Genomic DNA, 17,204 nt, shown 5'->3' on the forward strand with positions numbered 1-17,204 from the left:
TTTTTTTTGTCAACAACAAAAAGGGTAAAGGAAAAGAAAACATCACTCGTGATTTTGGCAATGGTTGTGGATGTGAAGGTGATGTGGAGATGGTTCAATCCTCTTGGTGGGTTCCTTTATAGCTCATAGTTATTCAATTATTCTTATACGTGACTTAAATTTTATTGAGCAAGGTAGACAGTATGATATGTGTGTTTAACTTTGACGTTCTGAGGGACTAGCTATGTGAAAATTTGTCTAGTACATTAACAACTCTCCTTTACTCTTTGACCTGAAATACACTCACACTCTCCAAAGCAAGAATTAACCTAAACCTTAGAACACTATACTACAAGAGTATAAGAAAAAGTAAAATACAAGCTTAAAGAATCTTTAACTTGAGGTGTCTAGAACCATGAATTTAGAGTTTAGTATATAACCACAACACTATACTAGTGAGACTCTGCGTCACCCTATTCGGTACCGATCAGAGTAGTCGTTGTGCGATGCAACATAAGGGTTTGATCTTCCCTTTCTTCTGCTATTTTTTATTTCCCATTTTCGATGAATTGTTATTTGGTTTTTTTGTTTTGGCTTTAGGATGAAGAAGGTAGTAATGGTCTTTTTGGTGTGATGATAGATCAATTGTTTATTATCTATTGTAATTGCAAGTGAATGGAAGATTGTTTGTTGTGTGATTTAAGATAAAAGGTGGAATAAGAATATGTAATGATGGTTTGTGTGTTGGGTTTGTTAATTGGGTGCATAGAATATGAAAATGGTGATAGAGAGGATGAATGTGATCGATTTCAGTGTAAGCTAGCTCATCAAAGAGTGAAATTATTTATAATTGATGTTTGCATATGAGAAACTATGATCATTTCAAAGCATTTGAGAAACATTATTGGTTTTATTGTTGGTCTTATATGTTTAATTTTTTTCTTAATGAGAAGCTTGAAGTTTGGTTTTTACGGAATGGTATTAAGGTAAGTCTGGAGCTTTCCAAGGGTGAAGGGCAATAACAGATGGTTTTTGTGTTGATAATAGTTGGGGTGTAAGTAATAGGTGCAATTTTTAGTTGAAGACCCTTCGAAACTTCCAAAACTACGATGGTTCTAGCACAGGTCAAGCTCCTGGACAAGATAGTGAAGTTATCTTATAGTATGTAACTGTTTTTTTTTCTTTTTTCTTAACTCATTGACAATTTCTTCTTAGTACGCACTTTTAAATCTTGCTTCATTTTCTGGAAATTTTGTACTCTTACATATTTAAGATTGGTTATTTTCCAAAATATTCTCATTAATGTTTAGTATCTTAATTAATATTGGTATAATATATCTTTTGAGAATTCTTTGTAGTTTCTAATGAGGTTTTACTATGATTTTATTCAATTTTTTTCTCGAAGAAACGACACATTATGATCTCAAAACAAGTAGGCATCGAGCAGGAACATACCTTGTTGTAGAAAGATGTTCAGTGGCCTATTGGATGGCCTCTTGGTGGTTTTCCTAGGGCATTGGTTATTTGGATACTCATTTCAATGAATAAAATGATGTCAATGAAAGGTATGCTTGCATATATCCATGCCAAAGGAAAAAATGAATAGGGTTATGTAGAGCCTAAACAAGACTAGTCAAAATTTGCTTCAAAATAAGGGTGAGTAGTACTCGAAAAAAAAAAGTCAAAACTATTGTTTGATTGAGTAGAATCTAAGTTAGGGCCTTGTCAAAATCTATTGATCTTTTCCTACGATTCATGGGAGTTTGCTACGTAAATAACCTCAAGTGAGGCTTATCACCTTGTATGAATGTGTACATCAGAGTGTGAGTTTCCTTGGGGTGCGGTAATGAGACTATCCAAACTTTGTAGATATGGCACTTGTTTAGATGAAAATACCTAATAGGTAAATGTTGATAGAGATCCCTTGTGAACTTGGAGGAATGGTTCTCTAGTTGATAGACTATGTGAAGCCAAACCAAAAGGGGATTTACGTTGTCAGGCTAATGGAGTGAAGCCTGTTAGTATTTTGGGGGGTTTAATCCTTTCAGACATCCCTATTTGTGTAGGGTTGTCTCAAATAGGTCCTCGTATTTATTTTTATCTCAATTAGGTCCCTATTTTTGTAAAATTGAGTCAATTGAAACCTTGCCGTTAATTTCAATAGACGGCGTTAAATTTATTGAGTTGTGGCATGCTGACGAAGCAAATTTTAATGACGTGGCACGTGGTTGTGTAATTTATTTTATTTCAAGTTTTAAATAATTAAACCTAATTTATACTATGACTGATAACAAAATAATTAAACCTAATCTTCGTCGCCACACCCCTTCAGAACCTTGTTCAGCATTCCGTCACGCACGCTGCATCCTCCACCAACTTCAACACCTTCTCCACCGCTGCTGCTCCCAGCTCCGCCTCCGCTAACAGCCTCGCGTGAAACCACCATCTTCTACAGTGGTCCACGCAGAACTCCCTCCCCGAGCCTCTACACGTCATCCTCCTCCACAACAAGCATCACAACATCATTCACGCCTAGGAATGAGGCATCTCATTGATCAGGGGATCCGTGAGCTTCACCGCCCTTGGGTTCTTGAAATCTGCGTGTAGAAAAGTTGGTTAGCCTTGGTGATGCAAACCAAGTCGTTCCCCCAAAACGCGCAATCTGCAACGTTGTCCTCGAAGCACTCTTTTCCTAGAGAGAGGTTAGGTCGCCGGAGGAAGATAAGAGAAGAGGCGGCCGCTGGAGGAAGAGAAGAGGCGAAGCTTGCAGAGGGCACACTCGGTGTGTAGCTGGACGATCTTGGAGTCGTCACTGATGACGACGATCGGGCCGCCAAAGGGCGCAACGACGACCTTGGTAGTAGCGGTTGTAGAGGAGCTGCCACTCCCCAACGATAGAGACATTGGCCATTGAAGGGGTGGGAAAAAGAGGGCAATGCAATTGATAGGGTTAGGGTTTGGAATTGAATCAGAGAATGAACATTGATCGATCGCGGAAGCGGTTCAGAGGAATTGGGAAGAGGAAAGTTGTATACTTTCTTCCTAATTTCTTAGTTAAGTGTTAAAAATGTGTAGTGGGACATGGGATTTGTGTACTTTGTTCCTAATTTCTTGAACGCTTGTCCCCAAGTTCCACTTCTTAGCCACCAAAGGCATCTTGAAAGGTGTATTCTTTTTAGCTTGGGGGTACTGTAATTCTAGTTTTCTCTATCTGGTTGAGCTTCTCAGTTCTTTGGGATGCACTTTCCAAGGTAACCGGATTACCCAACAAGAAGAGGATTTACTGTTTAAGATTTGAAGATTCTGGAATATATAAACCCCTTATGTTGTATTGAATGAACGGAACTGAGGCACTGGTTGTTGGTGGCTGATTGACATAAAAGATAAAATACTTTTTGAATGATCTGCGTGAAATCACTACAACTTCAAAAACCCTAACAGGAAGAGGACACCAAGGAAGAAGACAATGCTTTAAATTCCACCTAATGCATAATTAAATTCCACCTAATACAATCTCAGTGTGCTACGTCATTAAAATTTGCTTCGTCAGCATGCCACGACTCAATAAATTTAACGCTGTCTATTGAAATTAACGGCAAGGTTCCAATTGACTCAATTTTACAAAAATAGGGACCTAATTGAGATAAAAATAAATACGAGGACCTATTTGAGACAACCCTACACAAATAGGGATGTCCGAAAGGATTAAACCTATTTTGAGGTTGTGAAATGAATAGTTGATAGTGTAGAGAAAATGTAGAGATAGTGGAATGTAGAGAAAATGTGAAAATAGTAGTTGGAAGAAGTGTTGTAGTTGTCTTAGTTGTTATAGATGTTGTCTACATGCTTCAAATGATAGTACACATGGGTATTTATAGACTCATCTCTCTTTCAAAACTATTCTAGAAAATTCTAGCTACAACTTATGTAGAAAGTTCTAGGCTTTCTACCTACGTAGAATGTTATTGATTTTTCTTCCTATCTTAGGCTTTCTTATAATATTCTAGAATTTGTATTACATTTCAATTCTTTTATCTTAGGAGCTTTTTACATTCTTCTAGAATTTACATTAAACTTTAATAGAGCCCTACACACCTTCCTCAATCTACCTTTGTATAACAAGTTCATGGTCTCTAAGACGTGCACAAGCCAACCCACGAATTTTCTTTCAAAAAGTTAGATTCACGATACATGCATTCTCACATGATGATGGATTAGCATATGATAAGAGTTATGTTCCTTTTAAGACTCATGATAACTTTTACATATCTATTTATTTTCTATCTTACCCTTTGTTTGCTTGAATGTTTGTGGCTTGGCCCTACCATGATTGCATTAGATTTCCAAGTAGACGGTGATGCACACCTAGTAAGTAAGTAAAGGGCTTGGATTTAACCTAGATATTTTGTTTCCCTTTTTATTTTCAAGTTTCTTTTTATGTACTCTTTAAATGTTGAACTCATATTTTGTGTTCAATACTTTTGATGTTTGACTACAATGAATAATATGAAGAATTTCTTAAGTATATTTCAATGACAACTTAATGTTGTAGAACATCTTTCATAAGTAAAAAGTGTTTGACGACCCTATAGAATGTGTTAGACGACTCTACCAAGAGGCATTAAAGGACCCCTATAGAAGGAGTCGGACAACCCTTTTGAAAATAGCAACGCCTAGCACAGTTTCCAAATTAAAGTAAATCGGTATCAAAAAAACAAAAAGAGAGAAAAAGGGGTTGTTATAATCCAACGTGTTGGGTACAAACAAAGTCCCACATTGGATAAAATAAGAGATGGACATGGGTTTATATACACATAAGATACCTCCATTGGTAAAAGGCCTTTTGGAGTGGTACCAAAAGCAAATTCGTGAGGACTTGACCCAAAGCGGACAATATCTTACCAGTGTGGAGATCTATGTGTATGTGTGTGTGTGTATGTGTGTGTGTGTGTGTTGTACCTTCCTACAAATGGTATTAGAGCCCATGGTTCAGGTCTGGTGACTGGGCTTAGACGAGTACATCCCTCCTTGATTAGGTGAAGCCTTGGCAGGTGGCCGGCAGATAGCCAGATGAATCATGTGTTGACCATGGTGTACTCAAGGATAAGAAAAAGACTTCCGTTGTAGGGGAGGTGAAGGTGGAGAACCATAGTCCTTTGTTTGAGGGGAGGATGTTGGGTACAAACAAAGTCCCACATCGGATAAAATAAGAGATGGACATAGGTTTATTATATACACATAAGATATCTCTATTGGTAAGAGGCCTTTTGGAGTGGCCCAAAGCGGACAATATCTTACCAGTGTGGAGATCTATGTGTATGTGTTGAACCTTCCTACACAATGCACATAAATTTTACAAAATTTTGTCTTAAACATATTTAGAGTTTGTATTCATATTATAACATCTTAATATTTTTCTCACACAATTTAAATATCACTTTTTTTAAGATTATTTTGTAATATTTTTCCTTACTGATAATGTTCTTAAAAAAAGTTCCTTAATTGTATTAATATTCAAGTTTCAACAATAAAAAAGAAGATAAAAGATGAAGGAAAGTCGTTAAGCCAAAAGTATGAAAATAGATCAATATTATTTATTGATCAAGATTTACTTCTCAAAATTGTGTAGGAATACAATTTCTTCTATCAATTTTTCACTCAAAAGTTCTTCTTTCAAATTTTAAAATTTTTGCACACTTTTCCATGCTTGCATTCATCATGTTATTCACAAGACTGCGAACACCTGATAAGAAAGTAAAGTAAATGATTAAAATTATAAGCAAGGAAAGTTGATTATCAAAGTCAATGAAAAAAAAATTAATAAAATTAAATCTAAATAAAATGTAAACCATGGAAATAAGTAAATATTTTGAGAGATGGACTTTGTTAAGCCACAACTAGTAAAACATTTATAAATAGGATCATATGATGATTTACTACAATGTGATTCACAATCCTGAATACAATTTGAATAAAATTCGATAAATAGTTATTGAGGATCACATTTGAATGCACATTTAACTTTGAATAACACTCCATTAGTTTTTCTATTTAATTTAGTTGGTATAAAACTCAAAAGAATCATGATCATGATTATAACTCCAATAGCTTTTATCTCAACTTTTTCTTTATCTCTTTTCTTTTTTTTCTTTTTAAGGATCCAAAATTTGAATAGAAGGTATGACCTTAAGAAACCTATATATAAATTTGTAGAGAATTAATTATTATACTTTTTTTACTCTTAAAAATAATTAGTCAATAAAATATATTTAATAAGAAATTAATCAATGCATTATTAAAAAAATATAAATAGTTAATTTAATATTAGTAGTGTTTTGTTTAGAATTCTTTTAAAAGTGTTAAATGTGTATCTCTTCTTCGTTTTTTAAATTAACCATATTCATACAAATAATGTTACCATTCAATCATATATTTCAATTAAATCTAAATTTCATTCAATAAATTTCATGTTTTCCCTTTATCACATTTCACCCAATCATCATAAACTCGCTCAGTAAATGCTCTTTTCTCTTAGCAAGACATCCCTAGAGGTATACTCGCCCAATGAAAAGAGATTTGCTCAATGACTTAGGCCTCTGAAGGCTAAAATTCCTTGAAATTTGCCCAACGAGGCTAGGCTTATTAAGCAACCAAACCACGCACGCCTGTTTGTATTTCTAAAATTGATTTTTTCCTAATGACCATTCCGCTCACCCAACGTCTAAGCGCCTTACAACTTGTTTATCAAGTTCACCCAGCGAGCTCTAACTTGTCCAATGAGTGGAACGGTTTGGAGTTCACTATGATTTTATTTTTTGCTCTACTCAACGAAGGTTTGACTCGTTCAACAAGTCTGCATAAAACCAAAATCCCCAGACATATCATATTATCAATTTGGACAATCTCACTACTCATACACGTTTACTATTTTATAAAAATGCATAAGTAAAAGTTAAAAATGCATTAATGGACCAATTTGACCAATATGATACTTCGTAATGGTTCATCACCTAAAATTCACCTGTACAACATATATTTAAAACAAATTCCACTAACATCACAATTTTCATGCATCTAAATATTTAACTTTGAATAAGCCAAAATCGCATACAAACTAATCAATTATACTAATCAATCTTAAATACACACAAAATATTACTAACTTCCCATACTAGATTAAAAACCCCTAACTCATAGGGTGCTCTTAGAGCTTTTACTCTTATAGAATGTCCTAACTACCTACACATACATCAAATCGTAGAAGTAAGCATATCACCATGATCACAAGTAAATATAGATTTACTTTGAACCATTTCAAGGCACATGCATGCATGACTTAGCTTTAATGTCTTTACTAGAGATTAAATACATAGATAATCCTCCATGTAGAACTATTAGTATTATACAGAAAATATATATTTTTATTATATATACTTGAATGATGTAACATATTGACACACGCGCACACACACACATATATATATATATATATATATATATATATATATATATATATATATATATATATATATAAAAGAAAATCTCCATGCATACAAAAAATTTCACTACCAATTTCTAAATAAGTAACAAATATATAGTAGCCAAGGTGTTAACACTTTGGACCCAAACATTCTTGCCTAAACATAAGTAATTTTTGGAATGCAACCAATCCTGAATAAGATTAATTATTTTTTGAAAAATAACCACTCCTAATTAAGACCAAGTATTATTTAAAACATGGTCACTTTTTTCTAAGACCAAAAATTCTTTGGAACACAATCATTCTTAGATAAAACTTGAATATTGGTTAAAACACTCATGGTTAAGGTCAAATATTCTTTACTTACTCTTTTAAGTTGCTCATAAGTACAAACAATATTCTTTTCCAGAAATACAAAACTTAAAATTACAAGAGTTTATTCTCATTTTTGTTGTAAGAGTTTCGTCAATTTTTCTTCTTCATATTATATAGAAAATAGAATAAAAGAACCTTCGTAAAATCCTTTATATTCAATTATTATTTTCCCGTACTTGGAGCTTAGAGACACAATAAATACTCTTAATTAAACATTACTTGTGTATGATTTCTTTGCACAAATCCTCTTATACGCATGGTATATCGAGCCTAGGATAGGTAGTTTATTTTCACTTTAAGCAAAACAACTGATATAGCTACCTGAAACAACTTTTATGATATTCTCTTGAAATTGTTTACATGAAACAACTTTTAGCAGATTTTTCAATGGATCTTGATCAACAAAATATTGTGATATTCTCTTGAAAAAACGAAGAAGCAAAAAATCTCTGCCTGCCTGTGCAAAATAAGAAAGTATAAACATAATGTGTGCTATGAAATTATCAAGGCTTGGTACGTCAAATGAAATGTTGTTATCATCTTCCCAAACAAAAGTTTCAGACGAAGAACATGAACAAAGCACTTGCATTTATTCAGTCATATTACTTGCATCGCTTAAACAAGACACCTAAACACCTATGTTGTTTAAATGCATAAATTTTAATACTTGAATTTGTTTAACAGAATTTGATGCTTAGAAATTATATTTAATACTTTGTTGTTTAAATACATAATCAAAGTCAAACAACAGGTCTATTAAACTTTAATCTAATAAATTAAAATTTTACTATTGTATGTTGGATTTTATTTCTTTTACTATTGAGATGATCCGATAAGTTACTCTAAAATGGTGTTGAATGTAAAAAAATTTCTCGCATTTTTTACTTCACATTTTGCCCACATCTCTTTTTTCTTTTAGTGTATTATGGATCTCAATCTACACAATTATCAATATTATTAAAATTTATTTCAAAACCAGTATAGGTCTAAAACTCAAATTAAATTTACATGAATCTCAATACGCGGTATAGGTCTTCGTTAACAACCCAAAAATCATCCTATTGATTAAAACTACACTTAGTCACTCCCACACGTGGTAAAGATCTTCTCGTAACTTTGAATACATGCTAAACGTGTCTTTCATGGAGAATACATTTGAATTGGTAAAATACATTGAATGCTTACAACATCATACGTAAATGCAATATTTGGAAATGAGTACTCACATAACTAGGAATATAAATTCATGCCTATTTCATATTGCATATGATTATGAAAAACAAACACATGATATTGTAGAATGTCATCTCAACAATTGTCATATATCCATATTCTCCTTCGAGTCTTAGCTAAATTAAGGCAAATTTAATTAAAATATTTTGGAAAAGTAAAATCAAGAGAGAATAATGAAAATTAATTTTATAAAACATAGTACTTTGATAGGGTCGTGATTTTCATTAATTGGCAATACTTTTAAACTAAAGCATTATAGATTATCCAATTAATTTGTTCTTTTACTTATATAAAATGGGCTCAACAATATTAAGGTAAAGGTAAATTGAATAGGTGTGCAACAATAGTTTGCAACTGCACCTAAAAATAGCTACAATTCCTTCGCACATAAACTCCTAGTTTGAATTTCAACAATAGTGAATCCTCAAAAAACTACTGTCAGCGGAGTTGAAACTAATGCAGGTGGAGGGATGTAGTATCCCCTGCAAAGTTGCAAGAGTTCAAGCATAAAGAATTTGTGAATGAGATCTATGATCATGAAAGAATGTCCAAGACTAATTTTATAGAGAAAGGGACCATGACATGACACATTCATGGCTGTTTCTTTTCCACCATCCCAAAAATTTTAACCACCATTCATTTCAAAATAAATTTTCCAGAATGTATTTATTACATTTCGGAATAATGGGAAGATGCCGAGAATTTTATTGATGCAAAAAAAATACTAATGATCAGAATCCAACCACGTCATATTTGCAGCCACAGAAAGCCCTTGCACAGAGAACTCCACAACGATCTACCAAAAGCATAAAAATGTAATATCAAAATGCCAAATTTCTACAACATCCAACAAGGGCAATTAACATCAAAACAAACCTTTCCACCAGCGTATCGAGTTATTGACTCAAGCTGAGTATGCATGGGCTTTCATACCCTTGTTTACCTGGAATTGTAATTATTCTGCTGGGCTTTGGCCCATTTATATAGTTTTTCAAAGAAGCAGCAACTGTTAAGAGTATAAATGAAGGATGACATAATTGTTTATGGGAATCACTGCCAAGTACCACCTAAGGCGTTCACAGTGAATAATGTTATTGACAAAAGCTTTCGTACACAACAATATAAATCCTCGAGAAAGTTTCTCTAGCCAAACATAAATGAAATCAACATATTCTCAATTATAACCGTAAAGAGCTTCCTTTCATATATGCTCTGAATTGAAAATACGGAGACGATGGGTGGGGCGTGCGGGTAGGGATCTTAATAAATACCAACACCATGCGATTGAAATTACTTCAGTTAACATATATTTATCAATAAACACCAATATACCCAGAGGCTCAAGATTGTTAGCACAATTTACATTTACCGATTTACATAAGCCAGCTATTTTCCGTTACATAAAATAAACAAGATAATACATGGGTGGATATAACCTGGTCGAGTTTGACGCTACAAGTCATATATTGGTGCACCTTATTCAGGATGAGAAGTCCAATATACCAGTCCACTGTATGCAATCAATTCAAATTGAAATATAAGTAACGAAGAAGAAAATAAAAAGTGCAGTCATTCATGCTACAAAGAAATGTAAACAATCTTAAAAATTTATCCGTTTTAAGCTTTAACAGATGGAATCCGAGGAATACTTAGTTGGATTTTCAAGCTGTTTTTGGATAAATTTATTTACAATCAAGACATTAGAAATTAGGATCATAATAGTTAATTGCTATCCCAAATACACAATTGAAATAAAATTTAGATGCAAATGCGAACAGTTCAAAAATCGTTTTGAAAGAGCTTTCTAAATAAACTTCCGTGAACATCTCTTTATCATTTTTAGCCTTCTACGCTTATAATTTTCGACACAAATTGCAAAAACAAGGTACTTTTGCACACAGGTGGAGCCTGAGCCAACATAAGGCTTTCAGACAATGATAAATAACTCCATGTGATTGCATCGGCTTTCAAGAGAAGCAAGAAAGATGAAGAAGACATAACATGTTCAAATAGCACTTACCTGATCAAGACACAAACACACTGCAAAACACCTGCAACTCCAGTCCAAACTGAAGGTGCAGATTTATCAAGTGAATCTTGGATCAGTAGACCTGCTGATCCAGCCAAAGAAACAAAGGATACAACATAGGCAATGAAGAGCCACAACTTTAATCTGTCAACAAGAAAATGGTCAAAAGAAATTCATAAGACAATAAAGGGGCAGGGATACTTGGCGCTAAAAGCAGAAATTATACGACTATCACACATTGCCTAGTAAATTTGATGAAAGACACAACATGCACCTATGACAAAGGCATGCTTCACTTTTACCCCTCTTGCATGTTCACATTCTCGGTCAAATAAAATAAAGATGCCTGTGCACATATATCTTTTATAGCATGTTCGTTATCTGCTTTCTAGTGGAATAAAGCTTTTGTTGTTGTTATTATCCATTATCTGCTTGTACAGGCTAAGTACTAAAATGATCACCATGTCTCCTCACAATTAATCACTAGACTTCAAATTCAATGTGTTTCTATTCTTATTGATAGCAGTTTAGAGGAACGGTAAAAGTGAACGAGAACTATTACCTCAAAAGTCTAGAAGCATTTAATTAGTGATCAGTGTTTTAGTAGAAAAATAGCACCTTTATGAAAAACTAATGTCCAAAGAACAAGCATACTACAACTCAGCTGTTCTTTTAACTTGTTAGTTTGGACAAATACGTGATACAAGCACAAAAACAGCCCAGACACAAAAATTACAAAAACATTCCTCACAATATTGTCAGGAATATTACTCGAAAGATGAGACCTCAACCAGAGTGCTAGGCAAACATAAATTGACTAATAAATGTATTGAGTACCTCCACTCCCCTTCGTCATAGGGAGAATAATCGATGTCTTCTTTTCTAACGCAATTGAACATCAAAGCCGCAAGAGATGCGAAAATTCCTATAATCAAAAGTAGAATCGATTACCATAAACCCTAAAATTGAAAGAGCGAGAGAGATGAGAAATTGAGCACTCACCAGGAAGGTAGTGAAGGAAGGGAACAGTGATGGAACTGCAAACGACGGCGTCGAGCCAGATCCACCAACCGACGCCGAAGACGGTGCCGGCGACGCCGGGGCCGAAGATTGCCCATACCTCCAATAAGTCCATCTTCCCTTCTCTTCCGTCACACCTAACCAAACAACACTGTTAGCTTTATATACTGCAGTTATACATTGAGTATTGCACTATCTTGTTTGATTCGAGAGGATAGAAGGGGAAAAGAAGAGTATCGGCAACTTTTCTATACAGTTTAATTTAAAATTTGAATTTTTAAACTGAAAAAATTAAAATTTTCATTCTTACAATTAAAGTTATATTTTCTTTTTCTACATATGAAAAAATAAAAAAACTCTACATTATAATTATTATATTCCAATCATAAGTCTTGTTATAATTAATACAATTACTTTCAATATCTTTATTAATTGAATTTCAAATTTAGTTACTTTCAATATCTTTAAAAAACTATTTTTATTAATTCTATTTAAAATTTAGTTTCTAACCATTACTAAGCATAATAGTAATTACTCAAGTATATTTTAATTTTATCTGTACATGATTTCATTTATTTAGTTGATAGTCTCTTTTACCATATATTTTTGTATCTATTAATTTTTAAAGTGAATTTCAATATATTTTAAAACTTTTGTAGTAGACTATAATGTTTAAAATTAGGGATTACAATTATAAAGAAGGGTTAGATAATTTAACCATCATTTTGGCATAATTTAAAGTAGGGGTTTAATATTTTGATGTTGACAATGAAATTTGAAAGATGGGGTTTGATAATATTATTAATCAGTTTTTATTATTTAAAACTATGGATTTAAAATTTGAAATAAAGTTCAATATTTTCGAGGTAGGGATTATAATTTCAAATTAGGGTTTAATACCTTAAACCAGGGATTAAAATTTTAAAACAGACCTAATATTTTTAATTGGGGACTAAAATTTTCAAACAGACTTAATATTTTAAAGTAGGGATTAAGATTCTAAAGTTTGGTATGATATTTTAAACTACAAATATAAGTTTTAAACTAGGGTTAATTATTTTGTAGTGGGGATTATAATTTTAATTATGGTTTAATAATTTGAACCAGGAGTTAAAATTTTAAAACAGACTTCATATTTTAAAGTACGGATTACAATTTTATAGTTTGGTTGACTATTTTAAACTCTGGATTTTACTTTTAAAGGTTGAATAAATTAGGATTTTAAATTTTGAAATATGTTTTAATGTTTTGAAACTAGTGGTTGAAATTTTGAAGTAAGGTTTAATAATGGAAACTGGGTATGGAGATTTTAATATTGTTGTTATACTGTTATATATGTTCAGTGTTTTAATATGTAATTTTATAATAGGGTTTAGAATTAAAATATGTATTCGTTAAGATGTGATAAATACTGTTGTGTTTTGTTGTTGAGTATCTTAACAACTTTGAGTTGTAAGGCACAAATGTTATCGTACTATTGAGTCAAGATTAATTGAAGCATATGTTTAAATAACAAGTAGAAACACAACATTATGTTGTCCTTGATCACCACAATTAGCACTAATCATGTGATTCATAGCTAAAGTAATAGAGAGCACAAAAGCCCAGCAAGTTCGATGATAAGCTCCTCACCATATTCTAACATGCAGCACAATACACAACTAAGATAAAACAGCAAACAAGACTTCTTTTTACAGAAGATTGGAAAAAAATTATAAATGCGAATTAATGTGAAATTCCGGAACCCTAACCCAAAATGTTAAAAGGGAAACAATACCTTACAAGTACAAGCAAAATTGTCTTTCAAGCATCATAACAAAAAGCGGCAACAAATACAAATCAAACCAGAGGTGAATGTGAATGTGGATCCATCATGACAAAAACAAGGACTAATGGATTACAAATTCTGACATTAACCCAAAAAATAGAAATAGTCGGATCAAGTAAGCCCTTGCCAAAGTATGGCTGCCAAAGCCTGGCTTATTAGTTTGTTAAAATATTTTTTTTTAGGTCTGGTCTGATCGATTTAACCTGTTAGTTTGCCAAAGTGTTTACTTGGTCATTTCCACCAACCCAAACAATGCACACTTGTCAACATCTCTTAATTTCTTTGCTCTTCCATGTCTTTCCTCTTGATAACAGCCAAGCACTTTGGTAACCACCCTCAAAAGCTAGTCATTAAAGGAGAGCAAAACATTTAAATACTTTGCTAAGCAACTCATACAACTAAATGTGGGACTTAGGCACCACATACTACCCAAAGTCCCCATCATAGCACCGTTCCTAAAAGAGGATGTCTCAACAAATTAAACTAAATGACACTTTGCTTAATTACATTTCACTTAACTTTCTAATGGGTCAAAAGCCTCCATAACCCTCTCCAAATACATTGACAACCAACTCTAATACTAATTGATAAGCACCCAAGCATTTGGAGAACGAAAACTTAAAAGCTAGCCAATAAGGATGGTGAATCAAACACTCAAATATTCCACTAAGCATCCCATCCTACTCAAGTCCCTACCAAAGCTACCAAGCACACCGTGAAACAGTAATATATAAACTAGTACCTCTGAAACTAAAACAAGGAAATAATTTAATCCAAACCGTGTCAAATGACAAACAATAGAATAAAAAAGTATTTGACTCAACAAGTTTCATTGTTGAGCTTCTTTAGTTATTGTAGTAATCTAATTTGCAGTCTTGAAACAACTACAACATACAAAATATCAAAAAAGGCCAACTTGAGGACAACCTTTTTATTTCAAGAAACATCAAATAGACAAGAGAATTCAGTATCGTCCATTTATACCATAAGTTGTGTCCAGTCATACCTGATATAGGATCTTAAAAATAAGGGATGAAGTTCATTTGGCATCAAACAACCAACCCATTGAATTGGATTTTGAAGTCTCAATGTATACTGCATACATCTCAATGTATACTGCATACATCTCAATGTAGTGCTAGATAGGAAGCAGTAAAAATATTAAGTCATAACTTCTGCATTCTAATTTCAATTTTCACAGATTTTAAGGTATAGCATAAAAAAAATTAAAAGGGGAAAAAAGAATCATTCAACAGCAGTGTAAAATTTTCCCAGTATTACCACTTACTAACAAACAAGGTTTTAATAAATGGTCCCCAACCGCCACAACATCCAAGGTTTTCAAGTATCTGCAACTGCAACACATCCGCAACTTATAACATTTCTCACAAATCTTACTATCAAGAATCCTCAGTTTACGAAGTCAACTGGATAAAAATAATATCACATCGGACTGACGCATCCACCATTTCATAGTGAAAGGGAAAAAACAATAGACCATTTATATTTTTTTTCTAACAACACATCACCATCAAGAGAACGTTTGAGCAAACTTCAGCGTGTAAGAAAGAACACACTTAAACAGCTGTCAATAAGTCAGCAGTACATTTTTGGTTCTGGAGAGAAACGATGCCCCGCACGCACATATGACATAACAAAAACCTAGTGGAAATTTACAATCCATAACACCAGCCAAAGAGCTGAAACGAAATTATCCAAATTCCAAATTATTGAAATTGTTCATATTATATTTAATTTCCTTACCTTACCAGTAGAGATTGAAGTTTTCAGAAACACATAAGCAGAAATATCGATTACAACATGGAAACAGACAATTATGTCACTGTTGCGAATTCGGAACAAAGATGAGAGACGAAATTCTAAAGAAAGGTTCACTATCTTAAAACGTTTGCGGAATTCAACATCGTGAATCTGTAATAGTCTAAGGAGCGTGCGCAAACCTAATCGTCAAACGAAAATTTCTAAACGGACGTAAATATTTTCGAAATTGCAAAGGAAAATGAAAGTAAATGAGTAAAAGATGAATTAGAGGCATAAGAGATCATGATTACAGAGAGTGAGAAAAACCCTACCGAGAGGGAACGGAAGGGATGAGTACCTGAAACCGGAATCCTCCGAGAAACGGTTAGAGAGGCGTCGTTTGGTTGAAAGAGTGAAAAATGAAATCCGAAACAGACTGGCACTGCAACCGCTAACCTACACAACACTGGTATCTTCTTACTTGTTCACATTTTATTATGACTGCATCCAAATGAAAAGAGAGAAAATATTGTGTTATGTGGGCTCATGAGCCTCAAACGTTGTCTACTGTATCAGGCTTCTACTTCTTACACACCCATTATTATAACTTGCTTCACGCAAGTAAAATACTAAAATAGCCTCGGCGTATATAAAATATTAGAATAAGTGTTCTAGAAAGCTCATTGTTAGAGTGGATGTATTGTTTACTTTTGGTTTGGAGCTAAAAGTCCAAAAAGTTATAGGAATACATATAATAATTATGGGGTGAAGGAAGTAAACGTAGCTCCTGGAAAACTTGTCACAAAAAGCCCATTTCTGTACTAGGTTATTTTTTCTTGCATTGCTACTATTATTAATTGCACATCCATACTAAGAGAAAAAGGCTAAAATACTCTCTCTCGGTATTGTGTCCTGCTTTTGTCATTGTTGCCTATATACTATCCTTCCTGTAATACATTCATTTCATGTGTTTTGATAAGTTTTTTTTAGAAATTTTATTCCAAAAAATTTATTTTAAAAATCATGTTCTAAAAATTCAAGTTTTTTCAAAATATTTTCCAAACATATAATCTCGGGAAGTTACTATTTCAAAAGATAAAAGAGTCATTTTGAAAATTATGAGGGTGCAGCTAGATATTGAGAGTGTATAAAGTAAAAGTCTGTCTTCTCATTGTTGTTTTCCCAAATTAATAAACAAGTGTTTCTTTATTAATTAAATTGATATTCGGAGTTAAAAAATCAAAGTTTTTACTATCAAACCAAAAAAAAAATCATTCTTGAGAGGACTTTTATGAAACTGCTTCAACATCAGTAACTTATTATAAAATATTACATGAATGATAACTTACCAGAAAACTACAAACTACTATAACAGAAGATTCTACCCTTGAAGAGTAAAACTCTCTATTCGGTTGTTTCTCTCTCAACAAACCGATGGATTCCCTGAAAGATGTCATCCCTAAGCTCACACCAGTTAAGGTGATCATTGTAAAAGAGAA

At 33.0% G+C, this 17,204-nt stretch overlaps 1 protein-coding gene across 2 annotated transcripts; it reads right to left on the reverse strand.

Annotated features, from left to right (window-relative positions):
- Positions 1-10,351: 10,351 nt before the first annotated feature.
- Positions 10,352-16,221, reverse strand: LOC108338854 (uncharacterized). 2 transcript variants are annotated; one of them, XM_017575901.2, is made up of 5 exons: positions 16,064-16,221; positions 12,099-12,253; positions 11,934-12,021; positions 11,088-11,240; positions 10,352-10,577 (listed from the first exon to the last, which is right to left on the reverse strand). In XM_017575901.2, exons 2-5 carry the CDS (start codon positions 12,229-12,231, stop codon positions 10,544-10,546), a joined length of 408 nt encoding a protein of 135 aa, XP_017431390.1. In that variant the 5' UTR covers positions 12,232-12,253; positions 16,064-16,221; the 3' UTR covers positions 10,352-10,543. The 2 variants fall into 2 exon arrangements, with proteins under 2 accessions (XP_017431390.1, XP_052733532.1); XM_052877572.1 differs by having other exon boundaries at positions 16,038-16,188.
- Between the last annotated feature and the right edge of the window lie 983 nt (positions 16,222-17,204).

This window comes from Vigna angularis, chromosome 5, assembly GCF_016808095.1.
Source record: "Vigna angularis cultivar LongXiaoDou No.4 chromosome 5, ASM1680809v1, whole genome shotgun sequence".
In the NCBI taxonomy this organism is placed as follows: Eukaryota; Viridiplantae; Streptophyta; class Magnoliopsida; order Fabales; family Fabaceae; genus Vigna; species Vigna angularis.